At 35.3% G+C, this 26,624-nt stretch overlaps 1 protein-coding gene across 2 annotated transcripts in view; it reads left to right on the top strand.

Annotated features, from left to right (window-relative positions):
* Positions 1-10,563: 10,563 nt before the first annotated feature.
* BANK1 (B cell scaffold protein with ankyrin repeats 1) overlaps positions 10,564-26,624 on the top strand; it is a 305,074-nt gene continuing 289,013 nt past the window's right edge. For both annotated transcript variants that reach the window (XM_032860894.1, XM_032860891.1), the window contains exon 1: positions 10,564-10,733. In XM_032860894.1, coding sequence (XP_032716785.1) covers positions 10,664-10,733 — 70 coding nt within the window. In that variant the 5' untranslated portion in view covers positions 10,564-10,663. The remainder of the gene's footprint in view (positions 10,734-26,624) is intronic.

Below are 26,624 nucleotides of genomic sequence, written 5' to 3'. Positions count from 1 at the left end.
AGGGACACTTTGGAGATTGTGATTATGACTACTTTAGAGATTGCTTTAAATTGGTCAGGTGTAGGGAAAATTGAACCTCAGGGAGAGTTTCCCTTACTTGCAACACTAGGCCAACTAACCCCATGTCCTTCTGCAATCTGCTAAACATCCCATATAACCCTTTGCCTACTCTATAATATTATTCCTTCTCTATTATTATATTGGAATACTCTCCTACAATTATTCTGTTACTATTACTATTATTTGTCTTACAGGAAATACTCGAAGCATAGAAATCATGGTCATGACACATAGCAGATATTCAGCATATAATTGCTGAGTGCCTAGATAATAATCCATTATAATTGTTTTGAATATTCACCTTTTTTCAGATTCCTTAGTGGAATTTTATGGCAACAATTGATTGTGTCTATTAAACAAAATTCTTTAACTTTTAAGTTGAATTTTTATTAATCCTGTCTATTAAATATTACATTATTAAGGGCTCTCATGAATTATATAGTTTAGTATATATAATGTCCATCCATTATATATCATTATGAAAATATTATACACATAGAAGACACTCCGTAAATATTTATAGAGTGAAAATAGCTTTCTTTTTAATCTTAATTTTTAAAATTTTTTACATTCTATTCAGTTACTCTTCAATACTAATTTCAGTCTTCCAAAATAAAAGGCACATTTTTTTTTTATCAGTGGGAAACAAATGTAGCAAAATTTATACAAAATAATTTCAGTAGTACAGGATCAAATATATTTCTTAGATTTTTCAGTCAAGTTTTCAAAGGGCTTACCTACTCACATCTTTAGCCATTTAACAAATTCACTATACCCTTTACTTTCTGTTTTTTTGTCTCTTCAGGCTACCTCCTAGTAGGTAGCTATGCTCATGCCTTAAATGCCTATCTATTTCAATATAATTTTAAATGTTCCTCTCCTACATACATTTGACTTAGATTCACAGAGAAATCACCCCTGCCTTCTCTTTTCTTCAAAAGTATATGTGGTTTTGATTCCAGGAGATCTTCATGAAGAAATATTTTTTAATTAATCCTTAAGGCGTTCCTGGACCCAATTCCAAAATGTATGTGTGAGTGTATGTGTGTGTGTGTGTGTGTGTGTGTGTAGAGATTTCCCCACACCAACAAATAATTTTCAGACACCAACAAGGCATCTGAGAATTCAACTACATTCTGACACTATTTACCTGGAGACAGCATGAGATTCCACTCTTAAGGATCCTCCACTTCAGACACTAGTCACAAGCAGAGGTGGTTACCTGTGCTTCTGACCAGCTAGGGCTGGCTCAGAGGTTCCCATGACCCCCTCCTGGAGTTCAATTAATTTCCTAGAATGGGTCATAGAATTCAAAAACATTTTACTTACAAGATCACCAGTTTGTTGTAAAAAGGATAAAAATCCAGAATAGCCACATAAAAGAGAAGGATAGTGTAGGCATGTGAGAAGGGACAGAGCCTCCAAGCTCTCTCCAGGTGCACCCCTCTCCCAGCACCTTCAAGTGTTCACCAACCTGTAAGCCCTCTGAACCCAGTTCTTTCAGGTTTTTATGGAGGCTTCATTACATAGCCGTAATTGATTAAATCATTGGCCATTGACAAATTCAACACCCCCCTCCTTTCCTCCCTAAAAGTTCCAACCTTCTAATCATTTGTTTGGTTCTCCTGGAAAACAGCCCTCATCTTTGGGTGCTTACAAAAGTGACCCAATTAACATAACAAAACATACTTTGTATCACTGTCAACACTTAGAACCTTCCAGGGGCTTTGGGAGCTGTGGACACAGATAAAAAATATATGAGAAGTATATAATTGGTCATCTGGATGACCAAATATATATTTTTTATAAATTATACTATCACAGATCCCAGTTAAGGATGGCCTGAGATTGCCCCCAGCATTCCTCGAAGGCTCAGAATGCATGACTTCTATATGAGGTCTTGCAACAGAATATAGAGCCTATGACATTGAGAACCGCCTGTCCTAAAATCTTCTCTTAAAAAAAAAAGGAGTTGGTACCACACAGCTGGTGGTATCTTCTGAGGAAGACAGGGAATGAACTCTAAACTAGCCACAGGAAAGGAACAAAAATAATTCTCAGAATATCTGCAGGAGACATTATTCTCTTGGTATTGGTTTCATGTTATAAACATTCCTGTTATTTGCTTTTGGAGAATGAAGACTTAATTTTTAGTAAGATTTCTCATCACAAAACACAACTTCCTGTTCCTGTTACTCTCTTTTTTTTTTTTTTTTTTTTTTTTAGTTCTTGATTGAGTCTATTATGCTAACTGCTTTTTCTTCTCTGAATGAGTGTTTCAGGCACTGATGGCAATGACTTGCTTTTCATGTCATAGTCCAAGATGATCTGACTTCAGAAGGAAACTTACTTCACTTGCTTCAGATAAATGTCTTCATTTTCTTCTCTTCTAAACTGTTACCAGTTTACTACCCTATGAAATTATGTGATAGATTTGGAAAATAATTTCTCTATTCCCTTCCAGTTCTTGGACTGTGTCAAGGAGGCACACTTCTTAGAACCTGCCCTGAGCACAGTAATAGCTAGTTACACCACTGGCTAGAAACATGATCTTTGCTTCTCTTTCTGTTGAAATTTGTCTCCAACCACTTCCTGTTATTGACTTCTTGTTCCAAATGCTCCCAATGTCAATTTTTATTTAATATGATTTATTTACAATGGAAATTGCCCCAACAATCACATTACTTACAGGAATATTCTTGATCCATCTGATGATCCAAAGGTATTTTCAATTACTCTAGAACCATTTTATATTACTTTATCTTACACAATTCTCCACAAAAACTGAAGCAGAATGTCTAGAAAGGGCTGAACCTTTCATCACTGAATATTCAGTGTCCGGCACAGTGTCTTGTATATTGTAGGCACTTACTAAACTCTTTTTGGATGAATTAATAAATGAATAATGAAAACCTGAGGAGTAATGTCACCATTTATCAAAGGAGGAATAAGACATGAAGCTAACTGATTCAGATAACTGTGGTGAATTAGGGCTTAAGGAAAACATCAATATAAATTGGGTAGGAAGTGAGGCTGAAATTCTAATCTAATCAATAACTAAAGGGTAGAAATGGAGGCAAATTACCAGAGTTCGCAAAGACAGCCAAACAAACAAAAAGAAAAATGGAGAATTTTAGATTTCTTGACATTCAAACATTTTATAGTTTTGGGTGTTAACACTCAGATATGAGCAGGCTCCCTTACAGTAAACTCACTTTTGCTTGTTGGCACATCCAAGAGTATGGAAGTGGGGGCAGAGTCAGCTACAGTATAAGCAGAAAATTCAGTTCCACAAGTCATCCTTAGCTGAATAGAAAAGAGCAGATTCAGCACATCTACTCAATTACTAGAGAACAGAAGCAAGTACCTAATTCAAACAGCCCCACAAGAAGGAACATCAAATAGCTACCACAACCACCAATTGACAATGAAATACTGTTTCATATGGACTTAGCAAATTAATGCTAAAAGGAACTGAATATTCCTTTTTATTATTGAATTAGTGTTCTTGTTTTCTTCAGGTAAATTTCCAGAAGTGAAATTAGTGGATCACATGGTAATCCTATTTTTAATTTTTTAAGGAACCTCCATACTGTTTCCCATAGTGACTACACCAACTTATATTCCCACCAAAAGTGCGCAAGTGTCTCCATTTCTGCACATCTTCATCAACACGGGTTATTTCTTGTCTTTTTTATAATCGCCATTCTGACTGTTGTCAGGTGATATCTCATTGTTGTTAATTTGCTTTTCCCTGATGATTGGTGATGTTGAACATCTTTCCATGTGTCTGTTGCCCATTTCTATGTCTTCTTTGAAAAAAAAAAATGCCTATTCAGGTCCTCTATCCATGTTTTAATTGGGTTGTTTGGACTTCTTTATATATTTTGGATATTAATCCCTTATCAGATATATCATTTGCAAATATCTTCTCTCATTCAGTAGGTTGCCTTCCTGTTTTGTTGATGATTACATTCACTATACAAAAGCTTCTTAGTTTGGTATAGTCCTAATAGTTTATTTTTGCTTTTGCTTTCCCTGACAGGGGAGACACAGCCAGAAAAATATTGCTAAAGTCAATGTCCAAGAGATTACCACCTGTGTTTTCTTTAGGAGTTTTTTCTTTAGGGTTTCAGGCCTCACACTGAGGTCTTTATTCCATTTTGAGTTTATTTTTGTGTAAGGTATAAGGAAATGATCCAATTTTATTATTTTGCATTTTTGCATGTAGCTGTCCAGTTTTCCCAGCGCCATTTATTGAAAAGACTCTCTTTTCCCCTGTATATTCTTACCTCCTTCATTATAGAGTAATTCACCATGTAAGCATGAATTTATTTGTAGGTTCTCTATTCTGTGCCATTGACTTATGTGTCTATTTTTGTGCCAGTACCATACTGTTTTCATTACTACAGCTCTGTAATATAGTTTGCAATCTGAGATTATGATAACTTCAGCTTTATTCTTTCTTGAGATTATTTTGACTCTTTGGGGTCTTTCATGGTTCCATAAAAATTTTAGAGTCATTTATCTTAGTTCTGTGAAAAATGTTGTTGGTATTTTGATACGGAATGCATTAAATCTGTAGATTGCTTTCAGTAGTATGAACATTTTAAAAATATTCTTCTAATCCATGAGCATTGTGTAACTTTACATTTATTTGTGTCTTCTTTAATTTCTTTCATCAATTTTTTATAGTTTGGAGTATAAGTCTTTCATATCCTTGGTTAAGTTTATTCCCAGGCATTTTGTTCTTTATTCAATTTTAAATGGGATTGTTATCTTAATTTCTCTTTCTGTTAAGTTAATTCTTAGTGTATAGAAATGCAACAAATTGCTGTATGTTACTTTCGTATCCCTTAATTTACTGAATAGTTTTTCTGGTGGAATCTTAAGGGTTTTCTGTTTATAGTATTTTATCATCTGCAGATAGTAACAGTTTAACTTTTTCTTTACCAATACAGGTGCCTCATTTCCTTCTCTTTTCTGACTGCTATGGTTAGTTCTTCTAGTACTGTGTTGGATAAAAGTGGAGAGAGTGGAAATCTTTGTCTTATTCTTGAGTTTAGAAGAAAATCTTTCAATTTTTTTACCAGTAAGTGTGATGTTAGTTATTAGTTTGTCACTCATGGCTTTTATTATGTTGAGGTATGTTCCCTCTAAATCCACTTTTTAAAGATTTTTTATCATAAATGGATATTGAATTTTCTCAAATGCCTTTTCTGCATCTATTGAAATGATCATGTGATTTTTTCCCTTTATTTTGTTAATGTTGCTATCACATTGATTGATTTGTGGGTATTAAACCATCCTTATACCCTGGAATAAATCCCACTTGATTGTCTTGAATTATCATTTTAACATATTGAATTCAGTTTACAAATATTTCATTGAGGATGTTTGCCTCTATGCTCCTCAGTGACATTGGCCTGAAATCTTCCTTCTTTCCTCCCTCCCTCCTGTCCTCCCTCCCACTCTTTCTTTCTTTCTTTCTTTCTTTCTTTCTTTCTTTCTTTCTTTCTCCCTCTCTTTCTTTCTCTCTTTTTTTCTTTCTTTCTTTCTGGTAGTGTCTTTGTCTGGTTTTAATATCAGGTTAATATTACTGTCATGGAAAGAATTTGTAAGCTTTCCTTCCTCTTCAGTCTTTTGAAATAGTTTCAGAAGGATAGATATTAACTCTTCTTTAATGTTTGATGGAATTCATCTATGAAGCCATTTGACCCTGGACTTTGTTGGGAGTTTTTAAATTATCAATTCAATTTTGTTACTAATTATCAGTCTGTTCAGATGTTCAATTTCTTCCTGACTCAGTCTTGAAAGATTGTATGTTTCTGGGAATTTATATTTCTTCTACATTGTCCAATTTATTGGCAAAATTTTTCATAGTGATCTCATACTTTTTAAGAAATTTACAGTGTCAGTTAACTCCTCCTTTCTCGTTTATGATTTTATTTATTTGAGTCATTTCTGTCTTCATCTTGATGAGTCTATCTAAATGTTTGTAATTTTGTTTATCTTTTCAAAGAAACAGGTGTTAGTTTCATTGATCTTTTCTTTTGTTTTAGTATCTACTCCACTGTGTTCTTTATTATTTCCTTTCTTTTACTAACTTTGGGCTTTAGTTTTCTTTTCCTGGTTCCTTTAGATGTAAAGTTATATTGTTTAAGATTTTTCTTATTTCTTATGGCAGGACTATAGTACTATAAAATTCCCTCTTAGAATTGCTTTTCCTGGATCCTAAAGATTTTGAACCATTGTATTTCCATTTTCATTTGTCTCAGGTGTTTTTTATTTTCTCTTTAATTTCTTTCTGGACCCATTTGTTGTTTAATAGCAATTTGCTTAACGTCCACATGTTTGTTTCCTTTTTTTTCTTATAATTGATTTCTAGTTTCATACTGTTGTAGTTAAAAAAGATACATAATATGATTTCAGTATTCTTAAATTTATTAATAATTACTTTGTACTCTAGCATGTGATATATCTTGGAGAGTATTCTATGTGCACTTGAAACAAATGTGTATTTTGCTGTGCCTATCCTTTAATATATGTTTATTAAGAAGAATATACATTTTTTTATTAATGAATTTCCCTAAACACTCAATTTATCATAGGTTGGTATGTTAGTTTCCTATTGCTGCTATATAACAAATTACCACAAACTTAGTGGCTTAAAATAACACAAACTTACTATCTTACATTTTGGAAATCAGAAGTTCAGAATCAGTCTTACTTAGGTAAAACCCAAGTGTCAGCTGGGCTGTCTCCTTCTGAAGGCTCTGCAGGGAACCTATATCCTTTGCATCTTTTGGAGGCTGCCTGCATTTCTTCATTTGTGTCCCCTTCTTCATTTCCAAAGCACATTATTCCAATCTCTATTTCCTCACCATGTCTCTTCTCTGACTTTTCTGCCTCCATCTTATAAATATCCCTGTGATTATATTGGTCCCACCTGGATAATCCAACATACTCCTCCCATTCCAAGATCCTTAACTCAGTCCCATCTTCCTTGTAATGTAATGTAACATATACACAGGTTCTGGGGATCAAAATGTGGACATCTTTAGGGAGACCATTACACAGTTAGATTAGTATTAAATAATTAAGTTAAACATGGGGAAAGAGAAGAAAATGAGGAAAGCCTCTCAATAACCAAAAGAAAGGTCTTATTGCTAGGAAATTCCTTCAAATCTTCTGAGTGTTTCTTCTAGTTTTGAGCTAGCAAAATATAATAACATCCTATGAGAATAACATGTAATTTAGTGTCTAAAGATCTGGACCTGTTCTTCAAAAGGAAAATTGTCCATCAATATATAACCATGAAAAAGCAAAATACTATTTTGCTTTTACAACAAGTTACTGCTTTGGGGGAAAAAAGACAAAACGGTTTTACTTTTTAAAAAGATCAAGAATCCAAAAGTAGAAATGAAGCCAACAGCATTAGCAAAACCATCCAGTCTGCAAAGGGTACAGGAATCAGCTATAGCAACTGCAACAGGGCAACAGCGAATGGCCTTAGCTGTCCGTTTATTGGAACACAGTGTCAGCATGAGACTCTTACAACCTCCACCAAGTGGGGTAATGATATTGAGGCCTTCAATATGCTGCTAGAAAAAGAATACAAGGGAAGAAGTCAATGGATCCAAGAGTTTGGTATATTGAGAAACAAGAAACCAACTGTGGCTAGCATTTTTTCCATTCTGTAACACAGGTACAATCAGAAGTCTGCGATTACATGCTGCTGGTGGCATTCTGCCTGAAAAAAGCATCTCAGTGTGAGAATTACTGAGTGCCCCTTCCCTGAGAACAAATGTGAAACAAGAGATAACCCAGCATTTCAGACAGTATAGTATCCTTAAGGGAGAAAGCACAGGAAAATAAAGTCAACTGTGACTAAAGAACGTGCTTGACAGTGAGAAACAAGAACGAAGGAGTGAAAACATCTCTAAAATATCTTTTTATAAATGCACAGGCAGTTAGGATACATGTAAGACTTAGGCCCCAGCATCTCTGTGTGTCTGTGATCTCTACACATTTTCCTATCTTTGTGAAAACAGTGTCTACATATCATCAGTGAAGCAGTGCAGACATTATAATGAATTATGAGTGCAGTTCATGCCTATTCTTAAAGATATAGATGTTTATTTCCATGAGATTATTTCCTGGGGGTAAGTCGGTAGGAAAACAAAAGCAACTTTTCAATATGGATATAGGTATAACCTTGCATGTGATATCCATGTAATCCTTAGCAATGACTTTACATAAACTGAAAAGGAAGGGGAGGAGTATAATAAGAGGGCAGGCCATGGAATCAGATCGAGGATTAAATACTATGTCCGTTATTCAAAACTTTTAAAACCCAGAATCCTCATTTGTAAAATATGGTTAAAGCCACATTATTTTCAACATTGTAAAATACTTAACATAGTGTTTGGCACATAGAATACAAAACAAAATAGGGTATTAACAGCAACAGAAATGAAACACAGGAATAAACAGGTAGAGGAGCTAACCATTACCTCATAACTTTGAACAGGAGTTATATTCTCATTCAATACCTGAAACAAAAACAAAGCTGGAATAATTTTTGAACTTTAGTGGGGGATTTTTCAGTATTTTCTAGCACAAAATCTCATTTAATAGTTTTTAAAAATCAGCCCCAAATTTTAAACACATTTTTGCTTTTATTTTTCTGTTTACCAGGATTATATTGATGTAAATTGTCCAAGTAATGATCTGAAAATGTACTTAATTTTCCTGTGTATTTTACATCTTATTCTATGTGTATTAGAGAAGACAGTATCGTAAAATTGTGTAGCTGGCAGACAGTTGAATATAATTACTTCAAGTTCCTCATTTAGTGATTGTACAAGACTCAGAAATAGTCAGAATTTCCCTGGTTGCCCAGATAGCAAGGTGGAGAGTGGTGAAGATGGCAACCATAGCCTTCTGATTTCCAGTCCAGGGCTCTTCCTACAGGAAAGTCCCTCCATACATGTGTCAGATACAGTTTGCTATCTCAAGACTATCCTTATTAACAAATCTTTGTGCACACAGAGGGAGTGAGCACTGTGTATTTCCATGGAACAAACTGAAATGCCTTTGGAGATTTGGACACTTAATTGGGGAGCATAAGGTGGAATGTTTATGTCTCTTCCTTCCTCCTCAAAATCATGGTTGAAATATTTGTGAAGAATATATATATATACACACACATGCATTTGAATATATACAAATTTTGCATATTTTATATGTGTGTGTATATATATATATGACATATATATATGCAAATGCATCAGTTAGGACATGGTCTCCCCAGTGGATTGTTTTAAAAAGACTTACATATTCTTAAGAATTGAATTTCTAAAAATATTTTCCAAGGGTTTATATGTTCCCTATAAACCAAACCCTCTGTCTTTACCTTATTGTACTGAGATCTCTTAGTAAACAGATATTTATAGAAGACAACAAACTTCTCAATGTATTATTTCATAAATTAGATAAAATGTCTTGCTATATTAATTCCAATACAGAAAATCAACTTAAAGTTAATAATGACTTTAAAGCAAATATTGGAAAGCAGGAAAATATATCTGTGATAGTTTCAAAATTGCTGTCATTTCACATATTTCTTCAAGGTTTCTTTATTATGGTATAAACTATTAAAACAAATTGAGTTATGTGAAAAAAAGTTAATATTTTGGATACTTTGGATACTAAAAAAGACTTTGCCTGAGATAAACAGTTGCTACACAGCTCTCCCTTTTAGATTTCTTTCTAAAAAGAGGGAGAGGGACATTTAAGCCATGAATTATTACCAGATCTTCAAGTTGATCTTCAAAAGTATTTTCAATTTCAAAAGGTAAATTACTAATTTACAGATCGTGAGAGAAGAAGGGACATTTATATTAAGGCTCTGGGAAAAAAATCTTAGTATTTCCGTCTTCAAAGCAAGCAAAGTAAACTCTTATCTGGAGAACCTATTTCAATCCGTATCTAATTTTTTGCTGGAACCAGTTCTGACTTGGAGCAGGAGAGGGAAGTAAATTTTATACAGGATTTTAAATCACTTTACAATTTATGATTCTAGGCTACAAAGTCTGGCCAAAATGAAATATTAAAAACATTCAACTGTATATCTACATCTACATCTTTATATCTTTCAATAACCAGATCTATGCATCTATTACTCCCCTTTCCCAGCAAGTGTCTCCTTCTGGTACCCTTATTTATTCCCGGAAGCGGGGGCATGGTGGAAGGCCCAGAATGGGTCAAGAGTTGGAGTAACAGGTAACGTTGCTCTCAGGTACTCCGAGTGAAAAGGTGAGGAGAGACCAGAGAGTGTTCGGAGAAACCCGAGCAGCCTAAAAAGCAGGCAAGCGTAAGCCCCGGGGTAGTTTCACTTCCTCAGGCTCCCGGCGAGGCCGGGCGGTGGCCCCGTGGCCTGAGCCCGGGGGCTGCGTTTCCGTCCCGCTGGCCGCAGCCGCGGGGGGTGCTCTGACAAGAGGCGGCGGCCGAGAGACGAGCTCGCCGGGGAAGCTCAGGCAGCGGGAGTCCGAGGCTCGGTACGCATCCGTCCGCAGGCTGCCTGGCTTCGGCCGCTGCGATGCTGCCTGCGGCGTCGGTGCGGGTGGGCAGGAGCCGGGAGCGGACCTCCAGCGGCCCAGCGCCCCCAGGTGGGTGTGCGCGCGTGCCGGCAGCCACTGGGGAGGCCGGCAGGGCTTCGGGGCTGAGCGAGAATCGCGCTCCGGCCACAGACGCCAGTGCGCTTCGGGGATCGGGGCACCGGGGCGGCTCCTTCCCGCCGCGGTCAGCCGCTCAGCCGGCGGCCCGGCCCCTCCGTGGCGGGCGTCTTTGAGAGGCGGTCTGGCAGGGACAAGGTGGGAGCGTTCTGTGTTCGGACCCGCGTGCACCGCCAACTTCGGAGTGCTTGGAACTTGCCAGAGCACCTGGGACTGGGGCCTCCAGTTTCTCCAGTCGCCTTGGGACGGGTTTTTAAGTGAAGCGCGGGTTTTAAAATCATGCATAATTCTAAAAATTAACGTGGCATTGCAAAACCGCCTGTCGGGTTTATCTGCCGAGCCGTTCCAATCCAGCCCGGTAAATTGCTAAGGGCGGACTGTGATCCGCTTATCCGACAGGTTACTCTGTGTCCAGCCTCCTCACTGGGCAGATTTTGCTGACTTGTTAAAAGGAGAAACCGTCAGTGTTGTTGAATACGTAAATGGATTTATAGAGCACATGGAGGCAGTTGCACTCAGTTCTTCCTGAGAGTTTCAAATGCATTTGTGAACTTTATAATGATTATAAAGTGTTCGGTTTTAAATTTTTGAAAAAGCCTTCGCTTGGGTATTAAAATTACTGGAGTTGTTCACAGTGAGAAATGCAACAAGAAAATCTGAGTGAAAATACTCATTTGCTGAATAGAATTTCTCATAGCTTACCAGCAAAATTTGAGGCAATGTTGGTTCTCTTGGCTAGTGTTTATTTTTAATATAAAAATTTTAAAAGACTGCTTTTCTTAAAGTGGAAAGTATATTTGTGACAGTTTAAATGACAGGAATTAGAGCCGTTGATATCTTAATGTGTTAACATTTGTGATTTCAGCCTAACAATTTAGTTAAACAGAATGGGCTACAGTTTGTTCAAACTTCTTGGTTGAACAGTTTAGCCAGAAAATGACTTTTATTCCACCTGACACTCAAGAATACTTTGAGGTACTTGCTATTGTGAATAATGCAAGAGTGATGTGACCCAACTGTTAGCTCATTCTGATTATTACTGTTCCTTCTGTGTGTTTTTCTCCATTTACTTTGGTCCTTCCCCAGATGGTATTTATCACTTGTTTCATTTACTTTCATCAGCCAAGGTAATGGGTTTTTTTTTTTTTTCCTTTTTAAAAAGACTTTATTTATTTATTTATTTGAGAGAAAGAGAGAGAGAGCTCAGAGGGAGATTTAGAGAGAGAAGCAGATGCTGAGCAGGGAGCCGGATAGAGGGCTCCATCCCAGGACCCGGATCATGACCTGAGTTGAAGGCAGACTCTGAACCAATCACCCAGGCACCTCTGAAATATTTTTCTTATAAGGAACTATCTTTTGATACTGACCTATGCCTAGTCCTGTGAATAGTCTTCTATGAGAACAAGTTCTGATTAATTCTTTTAACACGTGGAGAACCTTTTCGCGTGACCTCTCCATGTGCTTTGGACAAGTGTTCCCAGAGCTTCGACTTCAGCTTAACATGACACATTGTAGTAAAGTTAGTCCAACCTCATTTTAGAGAAGTGAAAGCTGAGACCCAAGTAGTGATTTTCCCATGGTCCCATAATTAATAATTATTTGAAGATCATCTATTCATGACTTCACCAACAATCTTCTATTCCCTACAAAAGTTGTGTAATACTATGAGTATAAAATGGTAAACAGTTTCATGCCTATGAAGATTTTATATTTCTAGCAGTAGGTATATGGTATATTATAATGACATCTATCTATGGTGTCACCAGAAAGATGGATGAGTAACCAACTTGTCTTTTAATGGAAGTAGGAAAGATATGATACCCCGTACTAAAACAATGTAAAAATGTTGCACAGTAGATGAAAATTCCATTTAGAGGGGCACCTGGGTGACTCAGTGGGTTAAAGCCTCTGCCTTTGACTCAGGTCATGATCCCAGGGTTCTGGGATCGAGCCCCGCATCAGGCTTTCTGCACGGCGGGGAGCCTGCTTCCTCCTCTCTCTCTCTGCCTGCCTCTCTGCATTCTTGTGATCTCTGTCTGTCAAATAAATAAATAAAATCTTTAAAAAAAATTCCATTTATAATGTATTTTTCTTTTTTATATTTAACTAGATACTGTTCTCTGATATCCAAATGAGAACATTTTCCCTTGCTTTATTCCCGAAACTAGTGATTTTAAAAACAAATTTAATTTTAACTGCTACCTTCAATAAGGACTGTTAAAGTGCAGATTTTTCCCCACCCCATAGTTTTTGTAGTTTTTATTAACATTATTTGATGCCTCCAATGAAGAGAGTTAAATGAATTATTAATTGAAAAAGGGAAGGCACCTACCCTGTCTCACCATGTGCTAGATGCTTATATACAACTTGTGAGGGACTTAGTTCTCTCTTTGTCTTAAAGTTATTGAAGATTTGAAGCTTTTCATTCTGACTGCGGTCTTCCAACATAGCAAATAACATTGATTTCTCATTCCAAGGAAATACCCTGGTTCTATTCTGGCGACTGGTAAAATTTACCTCCTTTAGACCAGCTGGAAATGTTCTGATAAGGTTACTTGTGCTGAGATTTTAAAGAGAGGTAGCTCTCTTAGGGTGTTTTCATTTTAATGTGAAGTAATTCTATAATATTGCTTAGGGTTTTCGACTTAAACAGCAATGTACGTGATGTATACTTGGAAAATCAGTGATTATTTTTTCACGGATTTGTAGGTGACCATGCGCTCTGGACTCAGACCACCTCTCATCAGTCTGCTTTATTACTTACTTACTGTTTGATCTTGGATAAATAACTAAATCTGTCATTATCTCAGTTTATTCATTTAAAAAGCAGAAGTGGAGAGAACAATAACACTTATTTGAAAGAGTAGCTTTGAGAATTAAAAGAAAAAATGCATGTGAAGTGATGTTCACTGTACCATAGCGAATAGTAACTGCTTAATGCATGTTAGCTATTATTTTAATTCTTAGGTCATTGGTCAACAGTGTCATAGTCACATATAAAAGATAGAGTTTTTATTGAGAAAACAAACTCTGTTGAATTGGGGGAAAACTTGAATGAAGGCATCAAGCTCCCACATGAAACAGATGAGGGAATATGGCTTCCTGTAGAAAGATGCTGCTATATCCTTGGGGAAATATTGTGGTTAATAGTTCTGAGAGGAGAAAAAGAAGAACCCACAGTGGGAAGAACTAAGCATAAATTGATTAAAAGGACATTAGATTAGGGCATTTATAAGGAAGAAAAAAATGGGAATTTAATAGGACAAAATGAGAACATGTTTTATTTTCCCATATCACAGAGTACCAGTTGTGACCCAGTTCAAAATATATATGTATGTAAATATATGTGGAAAAGTAAGGATTAAACTGAACACTATGGACTACTTCATTGAATTATAAGATGATGGAGAATCTCCTTTACCAAAATATTTACTACGTGTTTTAAAAAAATCCAATATAAAGAGTATTATTCCTGCCAAATATATGTTGCAGTTTTTAAGAATTTAAATAACTGTTACCTGATTACATGAATTACATTGTCATTTTATTACTTTCTTTATATATTATAGAATATCTTACAGTAATTTCAGAGAAAGCTATGAAATAAGAATAGGAAGGGCAAACATTCCAGAAGTTATTATTTAAAAATAAGTTGTTTTGTGGCCTTGTAATTCTTTGCTGTTCTAAATATAAAGAATGGTATCTAAATTTCACTGCAGACATTGAAATAGTCCAGGTGGTAAAAATACCGATATTATATGGAATTATACCCCTCTTGAATTTATTTTTTACTCAGAGAAAAAGAATTATTTTTGCAGACATTTACCACTGAACAGAAATTTCTTTGTTGTTTTCAAGTCCTCCACATTGAAATAATCCAGAAAGACCACTTCCCTTTGTAATCATGAGAAGTAATTTTTCAATGCCTTGTAGTCTTTTATAAGATTTCCCCTGTGTCCAATCAATTAAAATAAGTTACGTCTTATCACACTATGTATGTTTTCCTTTCTTTTTAAGCTCTTATACTGCTTTTCTGTATTAGCAATTCCCGTGCTTTCATTTTTAATGTGTTCTACTTTATAAAGACATTCTAAAAGGTACAAGAACAGTTTCTTATTTGGAATTTCATTTATCATATGCCTCATTTTTAATTATGATCCATGCTGAAGACTAAGTCTCACCCTTTGATAAGGATCAATATTCCATTCATTTTTTGTTCTAACTTAGCCATAGGAAGGATCATGCCTAACTTTCAGAAAAATAACATAGTCCAAGACCACTTGAAATCCTGGCCTTCTTTTAAGACTGCATTTATTGTGTCAACTACTTTGAATTCATATGATATGGATATCACATTACCTTGATAAGTGAGAGCATCAGAAGATTAGCACCTACTTTGAATAAGAAGTTATATCATTGGTGTGCCTGGGTATCTCAGTGATCATGATCACCGACCTCCGGCTCAGGTCATGATCCCAGGGTTCTGGGATAGAGCCCCACATAGGGCTCTCTGCTCAGCAGGGAGCCTGCTTCCCTGCCTGCCTCTCTGTCTACTTGTGATCTCTCTCTGTCAAATAAATAAATAAAATCTTCAAAAAAAGTTATATTGTTCAGTACAATTATATGAAAGTATGTAATAATTCATTATTTTATTTCATTTCCTACAAGAGCTTTTCTAAACTATTAAAGTTGTAACTTCTAAGTCATCGTATCTTTTTTGAAGGGTGTAGAGAGTGGAGAAACACCCATATCAGAGATGTGGGGAAGAAACCTACAATATCAAAGTGGTATGATTCTATGAAATCATGTCACTAGAATGACAAACTATAGAGTATTTCTTGGGACTGTGTGAAGAATCCCTAAGATTTACCCACTTTCCTCATTGGTTGATTACATTTTATTTCGATTTAATAGACTGATACAAAAATCTCAGGAGACAACTGCATTTTAGTACAATTAGTGAACTACTGGGTCACTAATGAGAAAGTCAGTGAGATAAAATTGAAGCAAAATTCTACCTTCAGTTCAGTTAATGAGGTAATTCCATTAATTCTGTCATCACTTTTCAGTAAAACTTTAGAACTTTCACTACTCCAGGCACTTCTGTATAGACCAGAGATCCCTTTTTATCATGCTCTGTCCATCTGTACCCATGATAAATGGGTAAAACCATGTATCATTCAGATTCTTGGAAACTGTCACTTGGGTCAAGAACAGACACTAAATTCAGAGGCAGCTTGCTGCTTTTGCTTACTAGCCAATGATGTGTTTTGTCTGGCTTTTGCAGATTTGTTGGACTCAACAAACCTTTCCTTTCAAAAAAGAGAATGAGACTTCTGTCAGTGGAAGGGTACTGTTTGATGACACACAATAGAGGATGACAGCCAGTTGACTCTCATCCACAATGGATGATTAGAAAGATGAGTTGAGGGAATTGAGGACTGAAAGCAGGAGAAATAGTCTTAGTTTCTGACTTTCCATTTCTAGCTCATATAAGACCTAGCTGCACTTGTTCTTCTGATCTGGTCTCCATAAAATGCCTGTAGTATCCTTACAATTGCCTTCTTTTTAGGTGAACAAGTTTGAACGAGTTCCCTATTTTTGGAGGAAAAGAAGATTTTGGACTAGAATGCCTTGAAATTTGAACTTTTCCTATTTTATTTCTCCAATACTACCTCTTCTGTTTCTGTAAACTTCTTTTCTTTTAGAAAGTTGTTGTTATTGTTAAAATGATGTCTGCTATGCGTCTTCCATCCAAAGTTAATCTGTAAATTATATCTTTTATGCACTGAGAAAAGGGTGTCTTATAAGTCTAGTAGTCCTCCTGATAAGAATATTTAGAATTATCTTGCTTTGGTACTGAAATTGGAAGAAAATCCATGCAGTTATTTTTGTCTCTAAATTTGAAGACCCTAGAGTTGGTGAGGAAATAATTCACTCAAAGATTAATATTATAAGAGTTAATCACTGTTAAGTTTAGAATTTTGAATTATGTTGTTATAAAGCTGTATTAATTATAAAATTATAACTGTTTTTAAATGTTTTTAATAAGGTGTTTTTATAAAATAGATGGCATGCTGTTTTTGGGAAATTTTAAAAATGTATTTAAATTGGGGCATACAGAGTGAGAGAATGCCTATGACATTTATCTTGGTAAAAGCAGAAGTGGAGGTATAAAAGTAGCATAGCTTACTAGCTATTATCTCAGTACCCCTGGGAGAGTAAGTTTTTCAAAATAAGGGCAGCACTTGAGAAATCAGCATTTATTAAATGAAGCATGCTTTTCCTAGTACATTAAAATACAGTTGATCCTTAACATTAATTTGAACTGCGCAGGTTCACATATACATGTTTTATTTTGTTTTGTTTTTGATACAGTATCATACTGTAAATGTATTTTCTCTTTGATATGATTTTCTTGACATTTTCTTTTTCTCTAGCTTATTTTATTGTAAGAATATAGTATATAATACATATAGCATACAAACTGTGTTAATTAACTATGTTACTGATAAGGCCTCTGGTCAATAGTAGGCTACTGGTAGTTAAGTTTTTGAGGAATCACAAGTTAGATGCAGTATTTTCAACTGCATGGGAGGTTGGTGCCTCTAACCCCCGCGTTGATCAAGTGTCGGCTATACCACCTTTGCCATATGATAAAGTCTTATATATCTTAGAATCTGAATTCTGATTTCTCTATTCTGTTCCAGTTGTATTTGTTTATTTCAAAGCCAATATCTGGTAAGGAAAATACTCCTAAGAGATCTTCTTTTCCATAGTTTTCTTGTTTCTTATTAGATATTCTTCCATTCTTCCGCTTCCATTTAGAGATTATTTTATCTACTTCTCCCTCCATGAAACAATTGGAATATTGTTTAACACTTGATTTAGAGGCATTTTTTAATGAAAGCAATCTCACCATTTTAAACAGAAAGAAGTTTAATATAGGAAGTTGAGTTTTTACATAACTATGTTGGGGGTTTGGGAGCAATCTCTAGTCTTGGTCATCAGGAATCATTTTGCTAACAAAGCTACAGGAACCAGTTTTCATAATCGGCCAGGGGGATCTGCCAATTTATCACTATCAGGAAGCTGGGGAATCAGAAGGCACTGAACCTGCTTGTTGGCACCTGGAACAGACTAGGCCAGGATCCCAAGAATTTCTGGCTCATGAGCCATCTCCTATTTGCTGGGTCTGCACCAACAAAAATAGATGCCTTTCATTCCATTGGAATGGTATTATATTTATACACTTATTTGAGGAGAATCAACTTTAAATGTTACTAAATCTTCTATTGGATTAATTTGTGTAGAAAAATCTGCATATGAAAGATCCTAGGTTTCAAAAGAAATATACAATAACTTGGCTTACTTAAGTCAAATGATAAAGTTGGGAACTTTCTACTCATTCATGTTATAACCACATGAAAGTTGAACTTTTCCTCTTGTGGTTCTGTGAACAAATGTGACAAAGTATTGCTTTCTATATTTAAAATGTCCTCCCATGTAAGTGAATTTTCTCACAAAATTCTTTAAAATTCTTTAAATCATTAATTGTGACCTTTATATAGAAGGAAAGTAGCTAATGTTCTATTGGTTAGTTATACATTGTGTAAGATATTACAATAAAAAAAAAGCATGCAATGCCTTTTTAATAGAAATTTAAGGTAGACCTTTGGATATGCATATAGAATTGTAGCTTAAAATATATCAAGATTTTTATTTATATTACGGAGCAGGCAAACTAATCTCTCACCTATTTTCCTAACATTTCTCCAATTTAACATTAATAAATATTATTTTAAAGGCAACTAAATGTGGCCACCTTTGTTGATTGATTGCCTATACAATATCTCTATCTAGCTATATCAATTCAAATATGGGAACTGTCACTTATTCTGTGACTTCGAGCAAATTACTCCTCTAAAATCCAATTTCTTTATATCTGAAATAGGTAGCACACCTATTTTTGATATAATTAAATGTAATTCTATTTGTAAAGTGCCTGGAGCATTTAGAGCAGGTGCTTAGCAAATGGCAAATGTTATTACTTTTCAGCATGAAGTAGTATTCAAATTTCACTTTTATTAGAAGGAATGTGTTTACATCGCTCTTTCTTAGCACTTCTGGTTTCACATACTTATGAATCTCAAGATGGAGAGCTTCATATAAATGTTCTTTCAGTTGTCCTGTTCAATTTTTCTGATTGCTATATTAAACACAGGAATATCTCAAATATGCTTCTCTGGGTATTCCCTACAGATTGAACTTATTGAAACTTATGATCTGCTATGAAAAAAAAATTATATGATTTTATATGTGAAATTGTATATTGTCTTCAGGGAAAATAGTTAGTGGGTAAAGAACACTTCTCCCATTTTGAGAATTCTGTTTTTATATCATATTATTTTAAAATAAAAATGTGATTTTTTTTCATTTCTTTATTCTTGAAGATTTATATATTATCCATATATTATCTTCCATCCCTTCTGCCACCCTCCCCTCCAAAGAAGAAAACAACACACATGGAAACTGGGTCATAGTAGAGTTGATTCAGAGTCTTTTAATTTTTGTAATGAAGGCATTTCTAATATGCTCATATAGGTAAAAATAAGTTGATACAGTTGTATAGGTAAAGCTTTAGTGATATTTTCAGAATTGCTTTAATTATGTCTAAGCAATTTGTTCCCAAAAGAGGGTAAGTCTATATAATGTCTCACCTAGATCTTTGAGGGTCAGGAGAATAATAGAAATGTCCACCTAAGCAAATAGTTCTGAGTAACCTATGAGTAATTAGAAAGTACTAGTAATTATGGAAAGAAAGGGAGGGCTTTTCTATTCTTCTGTGAGAACCAGTCTGCTGAGAAGTTAGCAATTAACACATACTTCATTTCTGCTTCTCCTTAGAAAAATACAGAAGATTCATTTAAAAAGTATGTTCATATTTTATTATGTTATTTTCAAATATTTTATTACTTTATGACTCCTTAGAATATTTTCTCATCTGGTACATATAAGAATCTAGGCTCCTCATTCTTTAGGTAATTCTGTTACAAGACCTCTTTGTACCTCATGATGAAAAGAGGAAAGAGCATTTAGTAAGACTTGCAGCATAGTAGGTGCTCTGCGATTGATAGTTATCATGTCTGTTTCTAGGTGAGTCAAATGGGTGGACTCATGGGACATTATGAAGGCTGACTCATAACTTCTTTTGTCTCGTGGCCAATACCTGAAAAACCTGAGCTCATAGTTCCAGGGCTTGCTTGCTTTAGTACTGTGCTGCATGAATGGTACTATGTAGCATATATGTTCCTTGGAAAAATGGTTCTATAAAATCAGTTTTGAATGTGCATACTGGGACATTCCAGTGGTCTGAGAAATTCTGCAACTAACAATGTATCTTCAATTTTCTCTAGTCCATTGTTTCACAAATGTATTTAATCATGGAATGCATTGTCATCTTAACACTGGTAGAGAAAAAGGGGTTTTTTACACCAAGTTTTTATCCCTGTGAAGTGGCAAATAGTTCTTGAGAGGATGGTTCTTTCAAACCAGAGATCGGTTACACTGCTTTTAACCGTATTTTCCTCAGTGCGTTGGTCACCTTTTGAGTGAGAGGGAGATGGGCTATATAAGGGCTATATCTATATTAGGAATAGAAACAGAAGAGGGTATAGAGTAGGGAAAATGACATTGACAGGCTGTGTAGGGTGCACAAGATTTGGCTGTTTCTTTAATTCCCTTATGATTAATTCTAACTATTCAAATGAGGATTTTGATTGTGAGATGCGCCAGAGTAAATGGGAGGAAAATTAGAAGGGGATCATCTGTTAAGAAAAGTAAAGTTGTATGAATGCAATAAGACTGGGTATGTGTGGGGCACCTGGATGGCTCAGTCAGTTCAGTGTCTGCCTTTAGCTCGGGTCATGATTCCGAGGTCCTGGGATCAAGCCCTCCTTAGGGCTCCCTGCTCATTGAAGATTCTGCTTCTCTCTCTGACCATGCCCCACTCAGGCACCCTCTCTCTCTCTAATAAATAAGTAAAACCTTAAAAAAAAAAAAAAACCTGGGAACATGCATACCATTTTCTAAATGTAAGAGTATTTTGGAGTGTGTGTGCTTATGCAATCGGTATTTCAATAGTATGTATGTGTCTCAACCTAGCAACTGATTTTACAGATATTTTCACGTCAGACTACGTAAAGCAGCCACTATGTCAATAATCATGTAAGCTGTGTAAGTGGCCTCACGTTGTTCAAATATTGGGATTTTATTCATCAGAACATTCCAAAGTTAAGATCAAGATTAAGTTGACTACCTGGTTATAGCCAGATAGTTTCCATGTTAGAAATGTTTGTAAGTGAAACACACCTTTGAAGCCAGCGTTATTAGGAGTCACCCAAGTAAGTTACTGCTGAAATATTTTTCTGATGGAAACATAATAACTGATATAAATGCAAATAGTTTAAGCTGAGAATTTTATGTCTTGGAGATTGACAAAGAGTGCATGTAAACAACACTAATAAGACAATGGCTTTTATTACTCACATAGATTGGATGCTCTTGAAAGGAAGGAATAGCATCTGGCATCTGCTTAGCAGAGGTAAGCACATTAATAGATGCTTGCTGATTTGCTGGTAGCACAAGAGTGACAGTAAAGTCACCAAATTAAGTTTATGGAAAGGATAAATGAAGTTGTAGCCATTTCTGAATTCCCCACTTCTGAGTTATAAATCTAGCTCTAGATAACAACCCTGGTTTCAACTTTCTTTTTCAAATCAGTTTGCAGAAGGGCTTTCTTTAATTATGAAAAAAATATTAAAAATTCACAAAGCCTTTTACATAAAGATAATTTTAGGGCACTTTCCAATATTAAATTAACTTTTAACCTAATAACAACTAGTTTATTTTTACTGAAATGTTTATAACTTAGAATATTTAGCTTATTTTTAAAATATCTTCTGGGGCAAATAGAAAAAATCTGATCAGTGTCTAAAAGCAAATGAAATTTAATACCCTTCTTGTGTGTCTAGAAGATGAAATGCTTTGTTTTATTATTCTTTTTTCTAGAATAATACTTGCACATAATTGAAAATATGTACAATGGCTAAAAAAATAGGAAAAGACATGGTATATATAATTGTAGTTTTTATTTTTCTATGTTTACTTTTAACAATTTTACTTGTTCAGCTTTGTAGTGTTAATATATGTAATATTTGTTTATGCACTTTAAAGTTACATTTGTATAGCAGTTTGGTGTCCTGTCATTCATAAATATTTCAGTTTTGTTCTCTCTTCATGTAAATCTATTGCACAGTGTTTAAAAAGAAAAGAAAATCCACAATGATTTATTGGATAAAGATCATCCTCAATACAAAACCATTACTAACCTAAAGAAAGACTGAATAGTTTTTAATGATATAGGAAATACTTTTTCACTGTGCTGGATTTGAAGTAAAAAAAAGCACAGGATTGGGTGCCCGGGTGCTCAGTCAGTTAACCGCCTGCCTTGGGCTCAAGTCTGATCTCGGGGTCCTGGGATTTAGCCCCACATTAGGCTCCCTCTCCTTCTGCCCCTCCCCCCGGCTCCTACTCTGTCTCTCCAATAAATAAAAATCTAAAACAAACAAACAAACCAAAAAACCCCAAAACACAAAGGATCAAGTAGTGGCTCTGTCACTAATGAGTGATATGACTCTCTGATGCCCAGGAGACATTATGTATATTGATGATCACATTAATTCTTCATGAGAATGATTGGCTCATAATACTAATTCAATTAATATCTCTTATTTTAGAGAAAACCACTGCAGAAATTAAAATTGCTTTCTCTAAGCATTTGGGATTGAGGATATCCATCAAGAAAGAGTGGACTAATGCCTCTATTGTCTATGCAGTAGTAATTATCCTTTATTCATTCACTGTTCAAACATTTATTTTTGATCTGTGCTAGGTTCAAGAAATACATAAAAAGGTGGCTTCATACCTCAGAGACTGCATTTAAGTGAAATAAGGATGGGAAAAGCTGAATGGAACTATTTCTTTTTATCTACATTCTGATTGAACATCAGATAACTCAAAAACCTTCACTGCTGAGATCTGAATAATTTAGTTATGAGAACTAGTTAGCAGGATGAGCTACAGCTAAGAGTGTTTACTGTGACTACTGGGGGTGACTCTTGATGCATAACTTCTGTTCCAGAAAGTCACTACTCATTTCAGAATGCAGTCATGAGTGTAGTCCCCTGGGACAGCATTTTGCAAATTTCAGTCATTCTCACAAAACCTTCCTCAAATTTTTGGCTATTGTACCCTTTTGTTTAAGAAAAAAATTTTTTAACTTTTTTTTTTTTTTAGCTTAAATGTATTTTAAAGGAACATTTACATCACTACCATAAATGAAAAATCATTACCACTTACCCTAAAGAGAAGGTGGCCATACAAATAAACAGATTGAAAATAAAATAATGCTGAAAAAATTATAGGTAAGGACAGGTTCTGGGCACATAGATCAACCTCTGTTTGATAGTGTTAGAGTTCATGAAGTCACAGGAGCTTCAATCTAAGACACTATCCTTTACCAAATCCAGGTTGAAGAAGTATTCTGAAGGGAAAGACTTTCTCTGATTCCCTGTCACTATGTTTCTGGGAGTTGGCATCCCACCCACTGGCTAATGCTGTCCTCCAGAGGCCAATTTCACCTTACAGAAGGTTGAAATGAAGTTTTATTTAGCACTTATAGGTGTCAGGAACGATGATAAATTCTCTACATAGTTTATCTCATTTAATTCTCACAACAACAGATTTCATATATGATATTATCTGTACATTATAAATGGGGAATCCAAGCTCAGAGAGGTTAATTATTTGCTTGAAGCTGGCTGAATTAGGATTCCAAGACAGCCTGACTCCAAAGCCTGACCTCCTAGCCACTCTATAACTCTCTGAAATAAACTCATTTTATTCTCACAAAAACGCACATGTACACTCACGTTAGAAAAGCAATCCTCCCATGTGGACATTTCCGTTTTTATAGTCAATGAAGTAGTCATGTATATCGGAAGTCATTTTAATAGAAAATAAGTAACATAAAAGATGATATTGTTACCCATTAATAGGCCAACATTGAAACATTCTTTGCAAGGGATAGAATAAGCAACCACAGTTTATAACTAATAATTGTAAACTTTTAGAAAGTTTTGCTGCTTTCAGGGTCCTTAGAGGTTAATGAAATAACAGGAACTGAAATATCTACAACACAATGCTAGAAAAACAATGTCTTTAATGAAGGCCACTGGATATTTAAAATCATCAAGGCTGGAATAGAGATGTGATTAAAATATATTGCAAAATGGCTGCAATGAAGAGTACTCTAAAAGTGGAAGGCTAATAATTTGTATCTGCCTAATGCTTTGTGACCTTAAAGGAATTTTCAAACCCTAATAATTGACTTTTAGAAAATTCTCCTAATGTATCATTTACTTTGACTCAGTGAGAAATCTAAACAATGATCATTTAAAGTATTTAATCAGGGTCATCCTGCAAACACTCTGAGGAAAGCAGAAAGTATACTTGCACATATATCTGTTCTACTTCAGAAGGCTTTAGGAAAGGCCTAGAAAGGGAACTTTTTCTAAAAGGCTTTAGCAAAGGAACTAGAGCTGAAGTAGTGTTCAGATGTTTGATAGACAGAATAATGGCTCCCCTAAGGTGTCTACATCTTAATCCCTGGAGCTGTGAATACGTTAGACTACATGGCAAAGAGAATTAAGGTTACAGATGGAATTAAGATTGCTGTATCAATTTACCTTGAGATGGAGAGATGATCATGGATTATCCAGCTGGACCCAACGTAATCACAAAGGTCCTTATAAGACAAAGAGAGAGGCATTAGAGGGGAACCAGAGACATGGCAGCATGAGAAGGACTCAGCCCGATTTTGCTGGCTTGAAGATGGAATGGGGCCATGAGCCAGGAGCTGTGGATGACTTCTAGAAAATGCAAATAAATAGTTTCTTTCCTAATGCCTCCAGAGGAACACAGCCTTGCCAATGTCTTGATTTTAGCTTACTGGGACCTGTTTCAGACTTCTAACCTTCAAAACTGTCAGATAATAAATTTGTGTTGCTTTATGCCACAAGTTTATGTGATTTTATATGGCAGCAATAGGAAATGAATGCAGATTTTTAAACACGTGGACACCACAAGGACAAAGAGTAGCATGAACATCACAGATCAGGTCATATCTATCAGACTTCACTCACCATCAGTCTAATTAAAACGCTGGATTATAACCATGAGGAAATAAACTTTTATAAAATATAAACAGCATATCAATATTACCCTTAGGTGGTTATCTTTGGCAAGATATATCCTTATTCATTATTGGAACATCTCTCTGGAACTCACTGTTGTTTTTATAGTGAAATAAAAAAGGAAGTCCCATTATTGTTTTTTGTTCACGTTTGGTGTTTTTAACCCGTTTAATAATCCTTATCATTAATGCTACCGGCTGCTGTTGCTCTCACAGTTCTTACTAGAACAGATCTGTGAGCTTCAGCAAAGTATCTACTTTCTCAGTGCCTCAGGTACCACAAGTGCAAAATGGGATAGGAAGAGCATATGCTTACAGGGTTGTTACGAGGTTAAAAGAAGTTAATTCTTGTAAACACCAAAACAGTCATTGGCACATATTAAGAACTAGCTACATTTAGGTTGTCTTTATTGTAATCATCATCATCATTGTTATAATCCCTGCTACGCTTATCAGTGAGTGCTGAATGCCACTACCTATTCTGATACACAGGCTTCAGATTTTCTTTCTAGGAATTACAGATTAGTATCCCCATTATTTCAGGTTAAGAAACTGAAACAACTTAACCAGGTTGAGGAGTGAGGACTGTTCTGATACATCTAGCTAAACTAATAGGTTTAGTGCTAGATGCCGTCTGCTTCCATTACATAAAGGATTTTCTGTCCCAGCCCACTGAAGGACAAAGATACTCTGAGAGATGACGGATTTAGATGTGCACTCTTCATAAAAGGTCACTAATATTGTATTATAGTCCTACTCTGTTTACTCTCTGAACATGAACCATTTTTAATCCTGGTAGAGAATTATTTTGAAACTGTTTTCTCCTAGTGATAAAAATTTGGTTGGAGCCAGACTGGTTAGGCATGAATAGAACCATATGTGATAAAATCTTTAAGGGAATTTTCTTATAAAAGTATTACATATATGCATTGTAAAACATTTAAAAATGGAAAATATCATGGGACGCCTGGGTGGCTCAATTGGTTAAGCAGCTGCCTTCGGCTCAGGTCATGATCCCAGCGTCCTGGGATCAAGTCCCACATCGGGCTCCTTGCTTGGCGGGGAGCCTGCTTCTCCCTCTGCCTCTGTCTGCCTGTGCTCGCTCTCTCTCTCTCTCTGACAAATAAATAAATAAAATCTTTTAAAAAAAAATGTTGTTTAAAAAAAAAATGGAAAATATCAGAATAAAATTATAATATACCACAGTCTTCTCCTCAGAAATAAGTGTTGTTAATATTTATCTTGAATTATATGTGTTTGTATGTGCATTCATAAAAGAGTTCACATTGTATGTATTGTTTTGAAATGTTCAATGTGATTTGCACATTGATTCATGATACATTTTCATTCTTTTATGTCAAAGAGATATTTTATAAAATTTAAATCTTTTAAATTTGTTAAATAGTTCAATTCTGCATTTTGTGATATTGAAGGACTTATTGATACTTTCTTTCCAAGATAATACTTTTACACTAACCCTAGGATAAATAAAATCAAAAGATTCTTCAATT

This window comes from Lontra canadensis, unplaced genomic scaffold, assembly GCF_010015895.1.
Source record: "Lontra canadensis isolate GAN:19392208 unplaced genomic scaffold, GSC_riverotter_1.0 scaffold1, whole genome shotgun sequence".
NCBI lineage: Eukaryota > Metazoa > Chordata > Mammalia > Carnivora > Mustelidae > Lontra > Lontra canadensis.
The sequence above is the reverse complement of the archived record's forward strand: the minus strand, read 5'-3'. Positions and strand labels throughout refer to the sequence as shown.